We start from the raw sequence: 17,447 nt of genomic DNA on the forward strand, positions 1-17,447 counted from the left end.
ATAATCTTACCATGTAAAAAATCTTTAATTTATTCACATCTGCAAAGTCCCCTTTGTCATGTGAGGTAATATTTTCACAGGTTCCAGGGATTATGCCATGGATGTCTTTCGGGCATTGGTAAGTCTGTCACACCAGAGATGATATCCAAAAATGCTTAACAACTGATGTGCCACTTAAGGCAGAAATTCTGACTTTCAGAAAGGCCTCTGGTCATAGTGCTGGAGCAAGACTCTTATGTATTGGTGTACTGGTATGTACTGGTGTACTGGTATCTTATGTAAGATGTACTGGTAGATGAATTATGGAGAGGGCTAGGATGTCTCAAGGAGGGACTGGGGTGTCTAACATAGTGGTGAGGCACTCCAGGGCCAGGAGCAATGGTTCTCTCTAGGCAGTACGAAAGATATTTGACTTTTTTTTTTTTTAAACCACCAGTACGGCCACACACGTGTATTTTGGCTGAACACTGACCTGTCCATTCTCTTCCTTCTCTCATCAGTTTAGCCTCCCTAGGCTTCTTTAAGTTCTCCCCTTCACCCTCATCCACGATCAGCAAGCAAACCTCCTGGGATGTTATCATGTGCTGTACTTAGCCCTTTTACTTGAAATGTCTCATTTAAGCCTTATCACAACCCTATGATTAGATTCTGTACTTAGCTTCCTTTTGCAATTACACACATAGGATCATATGTGCTATTATTGTTAGGACCTGGATTTGAACTCAAGCTTTAGAAACTGACCTCCTAACCACTGTGGTTAGTGTCTTCAAGGAGATGCACATCTGCTTAGGTGGATAAGGAGTGCATGTACAAAGACCATACAGGCAATGTGGAGGCACCAAGGGGCAACCCTTAGTCTACATGCATTCATAAGTTTGCACAGAATCCTGTCATATAGAATTTAACTATTATAGGGAGGAATTCTTGATCATGTTGTATGAACTCTTGTCTACTGTGTAAGGCCAAACCTGTATACTCTTGAATAGATATTCCATAATAAAAAGATTGCAGTCAACTTCAGAGCAAATCAAGTCAAAACTCCAATTTATGTTGGCTAACTAACAGTCTAGAATAAAGTATGGTATTCTAAAGTATGTAATGAAATGAATGAATGAATAAAACCTATAGTCAAGAGTTTTATTTATAAGTCCTATGGTCTTATATGGTACATGACTTTCTAGCTAGAATATTATATTCAACTTTCTCAAATGCGTTAAGAGTCTCAGGGACAAGAGAAGCAGAAGAAAGGAGGATGATAAAACCATTTCTGGACTTTGGGTCTTTAATTAATCTCTACCTGGTCACAGATGCAGTTAGAAATGTGTTGCTTATATCCAGAGGAAATAATATCTAATAGAAATAAGTAATACAACCCTAAGAGAAAACGAATCATTTATGGGTATATTTTATTTTGCTGTTTGGAAATATTTTTTGGTTCGCACAAGAATGAGCATTAGCAAGTTTCACTCATTTAATTAATGCATTATACAGAAGAGATGGACATCAGATAATTTTTTAAATGATGGTAGAGTGAGATCTTGATTGGGAAGGATAGATTTTCCATCGAGTCCCTTAGAATCATTTGTGATATTAATAAATCAGATTGTTAAATAACTTGTCAGAAGCCAAAATAAATGGTTAAAGATGCTTTGGTGAACAGTTGGAAGCAAATTCTATTTTAAACCCTTGAAACTTGGTAAGAACCTAAAATATTCTTGCTAATTTGGAAAATACCTCTTTATTTAAAATTTCCTAAAAGGTAGCCTCTCCTCCTACTTTTATGATGGAATACTGGATGATTTTAGTCAAAAGACATAGTTATTACCATAAGAAAAAGTCCTGCATGAAAGCACATGTTGCCATTTTACTCATTATTGAAGTGCTCTTATGACTGTCAGAGAGAACAGGTAAGATGCCAGGGGAGGCCGAGAAAAAGAGATCAAAGTGTTTTTGTTTACTTTTTTGAAGTCTTGTAGTACCTACTGTTTATTATACATACTTCTTGATTCATGCTGAAATTGGAATTCACCCATTCTCTCTTTTTCCTGTCAAAGATGCAGATGGGGCACATTTCGTTGACTCCATCAATCCCTGCCCCCACACATTAGCACATGCACACGTATACCTAGCCAGTGGAAAAGAAAAAAGAGTTACTCACATTCATCCATTTTACAAAGATTTCCAGGCTGCAATGGGAGGGCTTTACCTCTCCCTGAAGGATGAATAAATAGGTAGCTTAACTGACAACCTGTTCTCAGTCAAGCTGAAGTGAAAACGAGACCAACGTCTAGCTCTACTGTTGGTACTTATGAGATCCAGTCCTGGCAACATGGAGAGGATAGTCATCTGTCTGATGGTCATCTTCTTGGGGACACTGGTCCACAAATCAAGCTCCCAAAGTCAAGATCGCCACATGATTAGAATGCGTCAACTTATAGATATTGTTGATCAGCTGAAAAATTATGTGAATGACTTGGTAAGACTATACTTGTCACAACAAAATCTAAATCATACTTTTCAATTAATATAAAAGGAGGGTTTGGCTTACAAAAATAACTCAGAACAATTTTCTTTTGCTCTAGGACCCTGAATTTCTGCCAGCTCCAGAAGATGTAGAGGTAAGACCAATTGAATTTATTTCTGAAAATACATTTGACATAATTTTTAAAATCTAATAAGAAAGGCATTAACATGATTATATAGGAGTATACTGAATTTTAATGAACTTAGCGTTCTAATAATTGATGAAATATTTATTTATATTTTGGTTAAATTCATTGATTTACCAAAAACCAACTAAAAAATGATATATTATATTCCTCATAAACTATGTTTATCTTCAAGAATCTCTAAGAGTACTCCTAAGTAGTATTGCTGAGACAGAATAACAAAACTAGAAATGAAATCTATACTCTGATCAGTTTCTGAACAATACACAGCTAGTTACTCTTTAAGAGCCCTTGGGCATGAAAGCTTTTGAGCCCTCTTTGTTATCCTACTTAAGAAACATAGATACATACAACAGGAAGCAGAATTAACCTTTTAATAACAAACTTAAAAATGAAAGAAAGAAAGAATTAGATTACAGGGACAGCATGGAGAAATGGTGGTGTGGAAATCAAAGCTGTCCTTTAGAATATAATTCACATATACCTTGGCTTCAGTGAGTCTTGTCTTTGGCCTTCCATGAGGTCTTTTGAAAGAACCATTTTCAACAATTCATCCCATCTCTTAAGCCATTTAAATCCATTAGAGTTCCAGGAAGGACAGGCTTGGCATGTAGTTCAAGAGTGCTGTCCGCTGATCTTTTTCTCTAGCAACTGCTACGATCTGATCTTCTGGTCTGGTACCCTGAGAGTATAAATGCAATTGGGGAAATGTTTTCATTGTCACAGACCTTTAATTGCATAAATTAGAATAACTAAAAGTGCTACCAGTAATTAGGACACTACAAAGGGGGAGACTGAAGAAGATACATTGCAAAGAAAACAATTATCGTAAATGACTATGTGTAAAAGTTTAGAAAGTGAATGAGTCACAACTATTGCTTTTCTCTAAAATTCACTCTCTAGCTCTGAACCCAACCACTCTCATTTACTAGGTCCTTTTCTAATAAGCAGCATCTAAAATGAAAGTAGCACATTCAGCTTATTGGAAAGACTTTTCCAATAACTGAAAATACTTCTTAATCAATGTGCCTAATTATCAAAACATGCATTTCTAGCATCTCATGCACCTTGTTTAACTGTTATGGTTAGAGTCCCTTCCAGAGTTTCCTGGCTGTAGTCTGTAACATGCAAAATAAGAAATAGGAAAGACATTCCACCTTCTAACCTGAGTTCATCCAATGGGTACTTCCTTTAGATGCGTTTTTAATGAAAGATTTTTTTTATCTTACATCATAATGAGAGGATTTTGTCTCAGTGATACTATATCTATCTGATAATCTGATAAAGCAATACTGGCTATGATACAAGTGAGTAATAGTGTAACTTGGATCTTTAAGCTATACTAGTAGGCAAACTCAGGAAGAAAGAAAGCGTTCAACGTCACATCAGCATTATATCAAGCTAGCTTCAAAGCAGGGTCTGTAAGAGATTTTAACACGGTGAAACCCTATGTCTACTAAAAATACAAAAATTAGCCAGGCGTGGTGGTGGGCGCTTGTAGTCCCAGCTATTCGGGAGGCTGAGGCAGGAGAATGGCGTGAACCCAGGAGGCGGAGCTTGCAGTGAGCCGAGATCGCGCCACTGCACTCCAGCCTGGGCGACAGAGCCAGACTCGGTCTCAAAAAAAAAAAAAAAAAACAGTGTAATGAAAATAAAACCATCTAATGTTTTATGCATATAATAATTATCTAACATTTCTAATTGGCCTGGGGAGGCATCTTTCTTTTTCTCTCTTTCTTTCTGTCTAATCACATAACCAGTGGCTCTCAACTGGTGGTGATTTCTGTACCCCAGAAAACATTTGGCATTGACTGGAAAAATTTCTGGTTGTCACACGTGGAGGTAGAAATGGGGGTGCTACTGGCATCTAGTAGGTAGAAGGCAGGTACTAAACATTCTAGAATGCACAAAACAGCCCTGACAACAAAGAATTAACTAGCCCCAAATGTCAGTGGTATCACCATTGAGAAACCCTGATATAAACCTAGTTTGTGTGTAGGACAAAGGTAATCATTTTTTTTTTTTTTTTAGATGGAGTCTCGCCCTGTTGCCAGGCTGGAGTGCAGTGGCGCTATCTCAGCTCGCTGCAACCTCCGCCTCCCAGGTTGAAGCGATTCTCCTGCCTCAGCCTCCCGAGTAGCTGGGACTGTAGTCGCACGCCACCATGCCCAGCTAATTTTTGTATTTTTTAATAGAGACAGGGTTTCACCATGTTGGCCAGGATGGTCTCAATCTCTTGACCTCATGATCCACCTGCCTTAGCCCCCCAAAGTGCTGGGATGACAGGCGTGAGCCACCGTACCCAGCCAGTACAAAGGTAGCCTTGCCCAATTAGCAAGACTCCTTAGGGGGAATGGCCAGGGCTTTCTTTGCAGAAGAAAAAAAAATGTAAAAATAGGCCTCAGCTGGGTGATGTGGCTCCTGCCTATAATCCCAATGCCTGTAATCCCTTTGGGAAGCCAAGGTTGGAGGATTGCTTGAGGTCAAGAGTTTGAGAACAACCTGGGCAAAATAGTGAGACATCCTGTTTCTACAAAAGAAAACAAAAAAAAAACCCTAAGGAGGCAAAAAGTTTCAAAAATTCAATTGCAAAACAACAAAGACAAGTGTTGCTCCTGGCAAAAGGAGCACTTGACTTGTTCTTCAGCTGAAGAGGAATGGTTTGTTAATTCTTGCTTTTGACTTCACTACCACTCCTTCTAGTCTGCAAAACTAATGTAGGAGCAGAAAACTCCTCATGTTCTCACATGTTAAAGCATGAGGGAAACAAAGCCTTGCCTTTGGAGTCTGTTGTCACCAAGGCATAGCAAAGGAAAGCAATGTTTATGCTTCTAGACAGTGCTAAATATGGACTTGGGCATCCTGTAGACGCCTGAGTGATAGGGCACCTGAGGCTGCCTAAATCAAGGTTAATCTTTTCACTCTCCTCAATACATCCTTAAGGCAGTTTAGTGGAGACAGCTCTCCACTTCTTTTCCTCTTTTGAGGTGGCCTTTGATGTGCATATAAAGCCAATTCCAGCAGTTATTTATCCTGGACCACATATTGCCAGACACAGCTCTGCTGCTTGCAGAGCAAAAGAAAACAAAACACCATTGTCTGTTAACACAAGTAAACAAGGAAGGGTGGGAGAGGAAGCACAGCCCCATCAATACGGGCGTCAGTGTCCAGGTGCCATTCAAAGGCTTTCAGAAAAGATTTGCAGTTGTTTTTACAACTGAAATTGTAGTTTTACAATTTCAGTGCTTTGAGTACTGGTACTGACCATTCCTGGCAATATTATCTCAAGGGAGTTCATCTGGCTGGCAGGGCCCCTCTACTTCTTTGGAACCTAATTTTCTTTCAGCATACACATGTAAATGTTAACTCAGCAAAATGAGCCTCTGTGAGAAATGCTGGTTTTTCAGATCATCACGGATGAAGCAGTCAGTATTTTCAGTTTCAGCTGGAAAATTTACCTCTTTAAATATGAATATTATTTTTTCCAGTAAGTTAAGCCGGTTGTGGTCAAAAAGAAGAGAAAAGAAAAAACTTCAACAAACATGAACGTGTGGTTTTCAAGGAAAAAAAAGTGCTATATTGAACATTTATAAATAGTTTCTATTAAATAAGCATTTTGGCAAACATATGGAAAGGACACCACCTTGCCCTTATGAGAGGCAATCTGCCTTGATATAAGGAAACCAGATAAGCTGCTTCTCAGCTTGTGGCTATATATGCAAAGCAAACCTGATAGGTTTGTGTCTTAGAGATGCATGTTATTAATCAACATTCATATTGGGTAAGCATATGGGTTGGAAAATGCAAAGCAGGCCAGATGCTGTGTTCAGCTGATTGTCCATAAGAAGATTCAGGTAATATTGTTACTTATAGGCCTGCCTTTGTAGGGACTGGAAGGGATTGAGGCTTCTGGTTATAAAGTAGTAGCTTCCATATGCATTAGTGAAATGAAAATATAGCAACTTCAGGGGGAAAATAGCATCACATACACATGTTTGCTGAAAGAAAAAAGTAAGTTGGATACAAGTAACCTGGATATAAGCTTTTGGATCAGCATTAACATTTTTCAACAAGTCAGTATATATTTGGTTCTTCCAGTAAATTCCATTTCCTTTCCAGTTTGATTGCTAAGCTTTTGGCTTGTTAGTCATTAGTTATTTTTCCAAATCAAGAGATAAGTGTTTGATGCTTATTTTATACACTCCTCCATTCTCTGAGACCCTATTCTTACCTTCTAAGAAATTACCTTCCCTCTCATTGGTTGGGCAAGCCTCAAACTGTCCCTCAACTGCTTGATTCAGGCAGAATCCTACCCTAACTGAGCTGGGAGTATGAAAAGGGTTTTAGAAAAGTCATGTTTGATCTATGCAAGCATATTGAATTTTAGATGTAAAATATGCTATCAGAGGTAGGTACCCATTTCCTTTCCCCAAAGGAGGGGCTTTAATTCATTTTCTTCATCTGTTAACTTCACAAATGTATGTTGACATTAACTGGCAAGACACTATGCCTGGCGCTGTACAGAATAAAATGCTGCTCAAGACATGTCATGATAGATACATTATAGAAACCGCAAACAAATGAAAAATATTCTTCATCAGACTATAACATAATTCACCCAAAGCTGCCACTAGTCACAGTGTAAGTTTTAGAGCCTCATAATTCAGCAAATGTGTTCCTAAACCGAACTAACTCTCCCTTACAAAACACAAAGGTCTTGTCCACCACCCAGATGTCAAAATGGTCCTCTGTATAGCATCAGGAATAAAGCATTGTGAAGAAGTGAGGCTCCTTTCTCTCTTATCTGTGAGGCAGGGGATTATCCCTTTTTCCCATTCCAAAGATTAAGTAGGAGGTGAAATCATACTTCACTCATCTGTTGAAATGATGTAATGCACGACATTGCAGAAGAGACAGAAACAGAGGATTGGGAAAGCTATCTTTTACTTTCTGAATAATATTTGTTAACATATATGCAAATTGTTTATCTTTCAGACAAACTGTGAGTGGTCAGCTTTTTCCTGTTTTCAGAAGGCCCAACTAAAGTCAGCCAATACAGGAAACAATGAAAGGATAATCAATTTATCAATTAAAAAGCTGAAGAGGAAATCACCTTCCACAGGTGCAGAGAGAAGACAGAAACACAGACTAGTAAGATTGTCATTTGTCATCTATCTTATTTGTACTTATAAACTATATATCTTGCATTGCATAAACACACATGCACACCTGTAGCCAGAGCTGCTGGTGTCTTCCTTACCTATGCCTTATTATACGTGGTGCATTTTTTTTTTTTTTTTTTTTTGAGACAGAGTCTTGCTCTGTCGCCCAGGCTGGAGTGCAGTGGTGTGATCTCTGCTCACCGCAAGCTCCACCTCCTGGTTTCACGCCATTCTCCTCCCACCTCAGCCTCCCGAGTAGCTGGGACTACAGGTGCCCGCCACAACGCCCAGCTAATTTTGTTTTTGTATTTTTAGTAGAGATGGGGTTTCACCGTGTTAGCCAGGATGGTCTCAATCTCCTGACCTTGTGATCTGCCCACCTCAGCCCCCCAAAGTGCTGGGATTACAGGCATGAGCCACCGCGCCTGGCCTATACATGGTGCATTTTAAGAAGTAGGGTCACTCTTTTAAGTCCACAGACTTGAAAGTATTCAGAAACCCAATTATAATTTCCTAGTAGTCCTTGGTAGCTGGAATATGTTAATATAGTTTCTCAAGGTGAGGAAGTCATTAGGCAGAGAATCCAATTGTGATTCTGGAGTTAAGGAATATTTCCTCTCATATGGTCACAGTATTCTTATTAACAGGAGCTAGATCCTAGCTTTCTAAGAAGAAAAGAGCCTACAAGAGACTCGGGCAAATCTTAAACTTTGCCTCCTCTCTTAAATCATATTACCATCCTGTACATTAGCAGAGTCAGTATTGAATTGAAATAGGCAGGCCTCATTACTTGGCTGGGGAATTTTAACAGTCCCTAGCTTTTTGGAGCTCTGAGATCCTCTTGTATATGCCAACTCATGAGCAATGCAGATACTCAAGAACATGAGTAATTCAAAGATTAATCAAAGCCAGTGGGAAAACACATAAAATAAATTACTCTCAATTTTTTTTTTTTTTTTTTTTTTTTTGAGACGGAGTCCCAGTCTTTCACCCAGGCTGGAATGCAGTGGCAAGGTCTTGGCTCACTGCAGCTTCTGCCTCCCAGTTCAAGCGATTCTCCTGCCTCAGCCTCCCGAGTAGCTGGGACCACAGGTGCACACCACCACGCCTGGCTAATTTTTGTATTTTTAGTAGAGACTGGGTTTCACCATGTTGGTCAGGTTGGTCTCAAACTCCTGACCTCAAGTCATCTGCCCACCTCGGCCTCCCAAAGTGCTAGGATTACACGTGTGAGCCATCGCGCCCAGCCTCAAATTTTTAAAATTAGTTCTTTCTCCTCCAAAAAATTCCACATGTGATTCAAACGAAATCTTAATTACATTATCAAAATGATTCTTATTTCCTTTGATTGCTTGGCCTGGTGACCATGTGAAAAATGTCCCTGTAAATCTTTCCTCAGAAAGAAAGCAGCTGAACATATTTTTGGAACTCATGAAGTGATAGCTTTGGAGCTAAACTCAGAACTCTCCAGTTAAGTATGCTCATCTCATAGATGAGGAAAGTGAGATCTACCAAGGAGTTAAGTCACTAGCCCCAAGTTCCATACATAGTGTCAGAATGATAAGAATTAGACTGTATATCTACTACCTTTTAGTGAAATGCTCTCACTACAACATCGCACTGGCATTCAGATGCTAACTACCACACAATGGCTTGGTGTGTGGTATCTAAATAGGAATAAAGACAAACAGCATAAACTAAGAAAGCTTTTTTTAAAAATGCAAGTGAGCAATACATATATGAAAAACTATTCAATCTCCCTAGTAATCACATACATGTGAGTTAAAACAAGGAAATCTTGTTTTTTTCCAATTAAACATTTTAAACAATACCCTATAATAATAAGAATGCTCCAAGTAAAAAGAGGTAAAACTCTACATCAAAGCCTTAAAATTTTTTATCCCTTTTATTTAGTAATTCTACTTCTAGGAATATATCAAATAAGCAAAGATATATATGAAAAATTATTTACAGAGATGTTCTTTGGAGTAATGTAGACAAAAGTAAAAAGTTAGATATGGCTAGGTGTGGTGACTTACGCCTGTATTGCCAGCACTTTGGGAGGCTGAGGCAGGCGGATCACCTGAGATCAGGAGTTGAGGCCAGCCTGGCCAACATGGTGAAAGCCTGTGTCTACTATTAGCCAGGCATAGTCGTGCGTGCCTGTAATCCCAGCTACTTGGGAGGCTGAGGCAGGATAATTGCTTGAACCCAGGAGGTGGAGGTTGCAGTGAGTGGAGATCACGCCACTGCACTCCAGCCTGGGCAACAGAGCGAGACTGTCCAAAAAAAAAAAAAAAAAAGTTAGATGCAACCTATGGGTCCAAAAATAGTAATAGTTCCACTCTATGTTGGAATACAGAATAACCACTACATGTCATATTTCTGAAGACTATTTAACACTTAGGAAATGCCTGTGATATGTTAAGTGTAAAAAAAAAAAGCAAATCACCAACTGGTATAAATAATGTAAATGCATAATAATAATTAAAAATACCAAAAACACAGAGAGAATATACATTGAAACATTGCAGTGGGATTCCTATCTCTGGGAATGGGATTACAAGGACTTTTTCCATTGTTACTTTCCAAACAGTTTTATGTACTTCTCAAATTTTTTCAGTGAACATAATTTATGTTTTTAATAAAAAACTTTTTAAGAAGCATTTTATTAAGAAAAAAAATTAAAGAAGACTGTTACTTTTTCATTGATTTCTAGACATGCCCTTCATGTGCTTCTTATGAGAAAAAACCACCCAAAGAATTCCTAGAAAGATTCAAATCACTTCTCCAAAAGGTATCTACCTTAAGTTTCATTTGATTTTCTGCTTTATCTTTACCTATCCAGATTTGCTTCTTAGTTACTCATGGTATACTGTTTCCACAGATGATTCATCAGCATCTGTCTTCTAGAACACATGGAAGTGAAGATTCCTGAGGATCTAACTTGCAGCTGGACACTATGTTACATACTCTAATATAGTAGTGAAACTCATTTCTTTGTATTCCAAGTGGAGGAGTACAATATATTAGGGATGGGAAAAAAAACTCATAAGTGTGAAAAGTCAGGATTATTTCTCCATAATCACTATACAATAGTCTGATTTCCTATGTTATTGATTTCTATGACTTCTGAAGTTTTTACTTTATTTCACTGCTCAACTTTGACATTTCTTGGTTGAAGGAGAAGGTTAAAATTTTTAATCAAAAATATAGTTTTGACATTTATTGATTTTATATTAACCTTGAGCTTGATTACCACCAGAATGAGGTCTCTTATGATCATAACTTAAAACATATATACCTTCATTCCAGCTGAAAATATAGAAGCATAGAAGCAAAACATATAAAAGCAAAATGAAAAGCTGACATTTTTATTCTTTTAAGGAAATGAAAACTGAATGTTTAAAAACTTATATCTGAATATTTTTTTAAATCTCAGAATGTCTAACATATAAATATGTACTTTATTTATGCACTGGGGGATACCAGATGGCTATAAAAGTCTTACTTCTTTATTGGGGTTTATACAAATATTTAAATACTATAGTTATGAATGTATTTATGGAATAGACTCTTAGTCAGTGGCAATAGAGTATTAAGAAGTGGATTTAATATTACCTTCCTCCAGTCCCCAGTCCCCTTATAAGCTAACATTTTAAACTTGTGGAAATGGCAATTTAAACCTATAGAGGGACATATACCAGGTTGTCTTCTGGAACAAAACATAGTTTTAAAAGTATTGTAGCTCTCTTCTCAAACTGTTATAATGATCATATTATAAGCGAGCTAATAACTCCAAATATTTGTCTCCTTCTTTCTTCCTTCTTTCTTCCTTCTTTTTAAAATGAAACTTCTGCTTTGACAAAATTTTAAAACATGTTTAACATTTTGGACACTTATAGTTACTATACTTTGGATAAGACAAATTCAATAACCTATATGATTTAAAAATCAGGAGACAAACCAAGAGGCCAGGACTCCTCTCCAAGTTGAAAACAGACTTTCGCATAAGCATTCCAATCTTTCAAACATGGGTGGTAAAAGCAAGCAACCTACTCTAGCTGCCATTTCATATCAACTCCAGCACAGCCTGTTTAAACATGAAGTTAAAAACTCTAGAAAAATAAAATGTTCGCTAGAATGGTATAAGCTATTTGAGAATCTCTTATTGTTAAAATAGTTGTGAGTGTGCAAGAGGATGTGGGAAGAGAAATGCTTTATGCTCTGAGAAGAAAAATTATGTGCTTAAAACAAATACAGACTTAACCTACAGTTCTAAAAGATATATTGAGAATTATTTAATTAAATCTCAATGAAATGTTTTATCATCAGCAAGTAGACTCAGAAAAAAGAAAAAAAAAATTTTATCAGAAACAAGGTACTCCGTTTTAACATTTTAGAATATGTATTACAAAGGAATTATGTGCCTGATGATGATAATATATATCTAAAATGTACCTCAGTTTCAAATAGGCCAGCCCAGGTTGTTGTGATAAAAGGTGGAAACAGGCGCAAAGATAGTGAGAAAGATGGAATCTGTATTTCTTGTTTCTGAATTTATAGCTATTAACTCCTTTGATATTGTATTTTATATTTAAAATAATGTATTTCTTTTGGCATGTTTATTGTTAAAATTTTCTGTTCCGATTATTTCGATCAGGGTCTCTATCTTAAAAGTAAAAATAATTTAGTGAGGGTTTGGCTAACAGCCTTCATTAAACAGAGTTTAAACACCCAGATAAACTCTGGTGTTTAACCAGAGTTAAACCCACCAGCACTCCAGGAAAGGCAATGCACTGGAATAAACAAGATGAAGCAGTGAGACTTGAACAGCTCCATCTTCACTGTTCTATGTTCAAGACTGCCAGTTCTTAAAAGGAATATAAAGATAACCCATAAATATAACTGTTCACCTACGGACAGTAATACAGGAGACCTGAAATTTTGTTGACTATGAAATTGTGGTCACTGTTTAAACTATTTGGGTTTCCATTTCCTTATCAGTAGAATAAGAGTGCTGGACTCCATCTCTAACGTCTATTCTTTCTTTTTTTAAAGCTTTAAATGTCTATGAATCTCTAAAGTTCTGGGTATTCTTACAGGAACATCTGATCATACTTCTGAGTAAAATTTTCTACTGAGTCTGATATTCAGTTGCTCAATATTATTTCAGTAACATTTGTAGCAACACTCACTGCAGGAGCAAGGGAAATGTTCCAAGATAAAAAAGGAAGGAAGGAAGGGAGAGAAGGAAACATTACTATAGGTCATGAGAGTTCAGGAAAAATTAATCATGATCTTTATTATTTTAGTTCAAAGTGTCTTCTTGGGACACTTATATAAAATTGTAGCATTATTATTCTATATTATTGCTCTGTTGTATTTACATATGCATCTGAGAATTTAGCTAATATGAACTATGTAGTTTATAACTTAATAATTATTTATTATATATTTGATTTTAAATGTTCACGTTTGTGGCTTCTTATTTAAGACCTGATCATATTAAATACTACCCGCTCAGTACAACCGTCTTTTGTGATTCCCTGGAAACCCTTAATTCAATAGTCTTGACTGAAAATAAAACATTATCCTTAGTCTCTGGGAGCATATAGTTTTTACATGTACATGGTAAAGATGATCTTCTCTTCTCACCTGTTCTCACTGAAATGGATCCTGTCTCTGCCTCAAGGATATCACCTCCTTTGCAGCCCTTCCTAATGTATGGCACATTCAAGAGGAGTTAGAGATACTTCCCAATGCCCACTGCCACCACTGCACCTATACTCTTGCACAAAATTCTCTCCTGCATTCAAGTTTATCCTATCTAGCTTTTTCTGTCCTCTTCTTACTAATGATTGTCATTTTTTGGCCACTCCTCCATGTTCATTGGGGACTGAGGATGTTCTTTCTTTCAAATCCAACGTCTGCCATCATCTGGGTGACTTCAGTGCCCATGGGGAAAATTCCACCAGCATTGCAGTATCTCAGAACCTTAGCCTCCTCAGTTCTGAGCACCTGTTATCTTTTAACTCCATCCTGTGGTCTATTGCCGTGACTATGTCCCAGACTTTATCACCTGGGACCCCTTTTTCTCAGAAATCTATGTAAAGATTTATATATGTAAATATAAAACAATCAGCTGCTAGTTTTTTAGCTCTCAAACTGCCCTACTTCTACTGTGTCTGTCCTGAGACTCTGAAACTAGGCCCTAACTCCTAGCCATTCTCTCAATTTATTAGTTTTCCTCCCTCCCTCACAGAACCAGCATCTTATCAGTCCTTTGAACTACAGGCCAAGCACCACACACCATCCCCTGCCCTCCTCACTCTTCTTGAGTAGCTGCCTGCAAACATTCTAGCTGGCTTTCTTATCCTTGGTGCCTGAATCCAGCTTCAGACATTGGCTCCAGCCCCTCACTTTTGGAGATCCTTTCAAACTCCACTTCCTGGCATTCTGGAGTCAGTTTCCCACTTCACATTCAGCTCTGAATATTCACCTGCTTTCAACATCTGCCACAGCTTTGGATAAGAGACCCCTCCATCTACTCCAGTCCCCAGTCGGCCTGGCATAGCCTCACCTGTGTGCAGGAAGGGAATTTTCATATTCACAGTCAAGCTCATTGAAAGAATAGTCTGTACAAATGTCTTGACACTCTCTCACCTCCTATCTACTAATCAGACCACTATAATCTGATTTGTACCCATCTCACACCTTTTCACTGTATCATTGGAATTGCCCTGTCTCTGGTCAGCAATGACCTCCTAATAACCAATTCACAATGTATCTAAGCCCTTAGCTTACTTGATCTTATCATGGTTTTTGCTATTCTCAACCACTCCCTCACCCCCTCCCTTTTCCTTATGACTTTGAAGGCCCCTTTTGATCTGGCTGAGGTCTTACTCTCTGACGCAGTGTCAGTTGTTGATTTCCCTTCCTGTGTCCTCTCCTTAGAAGTTGATGTTCCTGAGGATTCTGTTTCTGGTCATCTTTTCACTTTAAGCCTTCCTCCTCGATAGTCAAATGTGCTCCTGTTCTTTTAAATACCCCCTCTATGCTGTTGACTCCTAAATCTATAGGTAAAGGCTAGACCTCTCTACTAATTCCCAGGGTCATATATCCAACTGCTCCCTGGAGATGTTCTCTTTATCTCCCAGGCTCTTCATCTCAACATGCTAAAATTGATCTCTTCACTTTTCCCCACTTCCATGACCTTCTCCTTTTCAAGAGTTCCCTAAACTTAATTGAGGGGACTATATCCTCCTAGCCTCCCAGACTCTGTCTTCTCCTTTACTCACTATAACCATGATCACTAACTGGGCCTTGTTATTTCTATCTTTTAAATTCATCATTTCTTTTCTACTACCTCTGCCATCACCTTAATTCAGGCTCTCAGCTCTTGTTGCAATAGTTAAAATACCTTCCAACTGGATTTCTAGCGTTTCATCTACTCTCTCCAATCCACCTCCACATGGCTGCTGGAGTGATATTTGGTAAAATGTAAGCATGATTACAACTTTCCCTTATTTAAAATCTTTCACTAGCTCTCTTCTAGAACAAAGCCCAGGCCTGAGGCGGGTCATGTAAGACCTTTTTTCTTATGCTGCACTCAGCTTCCAGCTTCTCTTCACCTTGGACTTCACATTCCAGCCAATCCAATCGCTTCTAGTTCCCTAGACACACTATGTTGTTTCACTCCTCTGTAACTTTGCACTGGCAGTGACCTCTCCATAGAACATTATTCCTCCATCCCCTTTTAATACTTAGAAAACACTCAGGTTTGACCCAGCAATCCCATTACCGGGTATACACCCAAGGGAATACAAATTATTCTACTACAAAAACACATGCACGCATATGTTTATTGCAGTGCTATTTACAATAGCAAAGTCATGGAAGCAACCCAAATGCCCATCAATGATAGACTGGATAGAGAAAATGTGGTGCATATACACCATGGAATGCTATGCAGCTATAAAAAGAAATGAGATTATGTCCTTTGTAGGGACATAGATGAAGCTGGAAGCCATCATCCTCAGCAAACTAACACAGAAACAGAAAACCAAACACCGCATGTTCTCACCCATAAGTGGGAGTTGAACATTGAAAACACACGGACACAGGGAGGGGAACAACATACACCAGCATCTGTTGGTGGGTGGGGGCTAAGGGGAGGGAACTTAGAGGATGGGTCAATAGGTGCAGCAAACTACCATGGCACACATATACCTATGTAACAAAACTGCACATTCTGCACATGTATCCTGGAACTTAAAGTAAAATTTTAAAAAAGAAAGAAAAAATATATGTATAACCTGAAAACGAAAACACTCAGGTGTCCATCAATATTCAACTTAGTCATCATTCTTCTCAAAGGATTTCCATCACCATCTTACTGTATTTCTGTGACAGTGTTGACCCCTTCCCACTTTCAGTACTTGAGCATACTTTGATTATTAGACTTACTATAGTAAATGCAGATTTATTGATTTTTATGTCAGTGTCTCTTTCCAGAGAAACGGAAAGAGAAATTACTGTATATGAGGGAAGCACAGTGCCTCATACACAGTAAATAACATACAGTAGAAAACAAATGCTTGCAAAATTAAATTGAACTAAACACAAAACACATGATTTATTCATTGATGTCTTTCTTGACAACTCCCTCTTACATGCTGAATCTAATTCGCACCAAAGCCAGTCAATTCTCTTTTCAAAATATCTCTAAAATCCACTCTCACCACCTCCAGTTTCTACTTTGTTGGTGCCAGCATAATCTCTCACTCAGACGATTGTAGTATCTTCTGTATTAGTCTGTTCTCACATTGCTTTAAAGAAATGCCTGAGACTGGGTAATTTATAAGAAAAGAGGTTTAATTGGCTCACGGCTCCACAAGCTGTATAAGCATGGCTGCATTTGCCTCTGGGGAGGCTTCAGGGAGCTTTTACTCGTGGAAGGCAAAGCCAAAGCAGGCATCTTCACATGGCTGGAGCAGGAGGAGGGGGCAGAGGGACGCGCTATACACTTTCAAACAACCAGATCTTGTGAGAACTCTATCACAGTACCAAGGGTGGATGATGCTAAATCATTCATTAGAACTCTGCCCCCATGATCCAGTCACCTCCCACCAGGCCCCACTCCCAAATGGGGATTAAAATGCAACATGAGATTTGGCGGGGACACAGATTCAAACCAGGTCACCTTCCCAAATAGTTTTCCTGCTTTTGTCCTTGCCCCTCACCAAAATCTATCTGCAACAAAACAATTTGAATGGTCCCTTTAAAAACCAATCAGAGTATGCCACTTCTCAGCTCAAAATCTTCCAACACTTCCCATATAATTCAGAGTAAAACCCGAGTCCTACAAGGACTACTTGTTCTCATGTCTTCCACCTCCAGCCTCTCTAACCTTGTTTTCACTCTTTTTACTCAACTCTAGCCACATTGGCATTCTTTCTGTTCTCCAGCATTCCAGGAACATTCTCTCCTAAGGCATTTGCACTTTTTATTCCCTCTGTTTGGATGCTCTCCTGCCAAATCTCCATGTGTCCCATTCCCTCACCTCCTTTATGACTTTACTCAAATGTCATCTTCTCTACTAGGTCTTGCCTCA

General features: G+C 38.4%; 1 protein-coding gene and 1 long non-coding RNA gene across 2 annotated transcripts; one reads left to right on the forward strand and one right to left on the reverse strand.

Moving 5' to 3' along the window:
- Positions 1-745: 745 nt before the first annotated feature.
- On the reverse strand, positions 746-3,565 carry LOC117089954. The gene is made up of 3 exons (XR_004439817.1): positions 3,154-3,565; positions 2,249-2,452; positions 746-2,125 (listed from the first exon to the last, which is right to left on the reverse strand). It is a non-coding gene; the product is annotated as an uncharacterized LOC117089954 (long non-coding RNA).
- Positions 2,085-13,360, forward strand: LOC117089946 (interleukin-21). Its single transcript, XM_033221719.1, has 5 exons — positions 2,085-2,476; positions 2,583-2,618; positions 7,665-7,820; positions 10,551-10,628; positions 10,719-13,360. The coding sequence occupies exons 1-5, from the start codon at positions 2,309-2,311 to the stop codon at positions 10,767-10,769; spliced, it is 489 nt and encodes a 162-aa protein (XP_033077610.1). The 5' UTR covers positions 2,085-2,308; the 3' UTR covers positions 10,770-13,360.
- The last annotated feature ends 4,087 nt before the right edge of the window (positions 13,361-17,447 follow it).

The sequence above is a fragment of the Trachypithecus francoisi genome, unplaced genomic scaffold, assembly GCF_009764315.1.
Source record: "Trachypithecus francoisi isolate TF-2019V2 unplaced genomic scaffold, Tfra_2.0 Contig00933, whole genome shotgun sequence".
Lineage (NCBI taxonomy): Eukaryota > Metazoa > Chordata > Mammalia > Primates > Cercopithecidae > Trachypithecus > Trachypithecus francoisi.

Excerpts from the sequence above, each read along its gene's own strand:
- LOC117089946 (XM_033221719.1), top strand. The coding sequence starts at position 2,309 with ATGAGATCCAGTCCTGGCAACATGGAGAGGATAGTCATCTGTCTGATG. Across the intron at positions 2,619-7,664 it reads CAGCTCCAGAAGATGTAGAG|ACAAACTGTGAGTGGTCAGC; the intron begins GTAAGACCAATT and ends TTTATCTTTCAG. Across the intron at positions 10,629-10,718 it reads TCAAATCACTTCTCCAAAAG|ATGATTCATCAGCATCTGTC; the intron begins GTATCTACCTTA and ends CTGTTTCCACAG.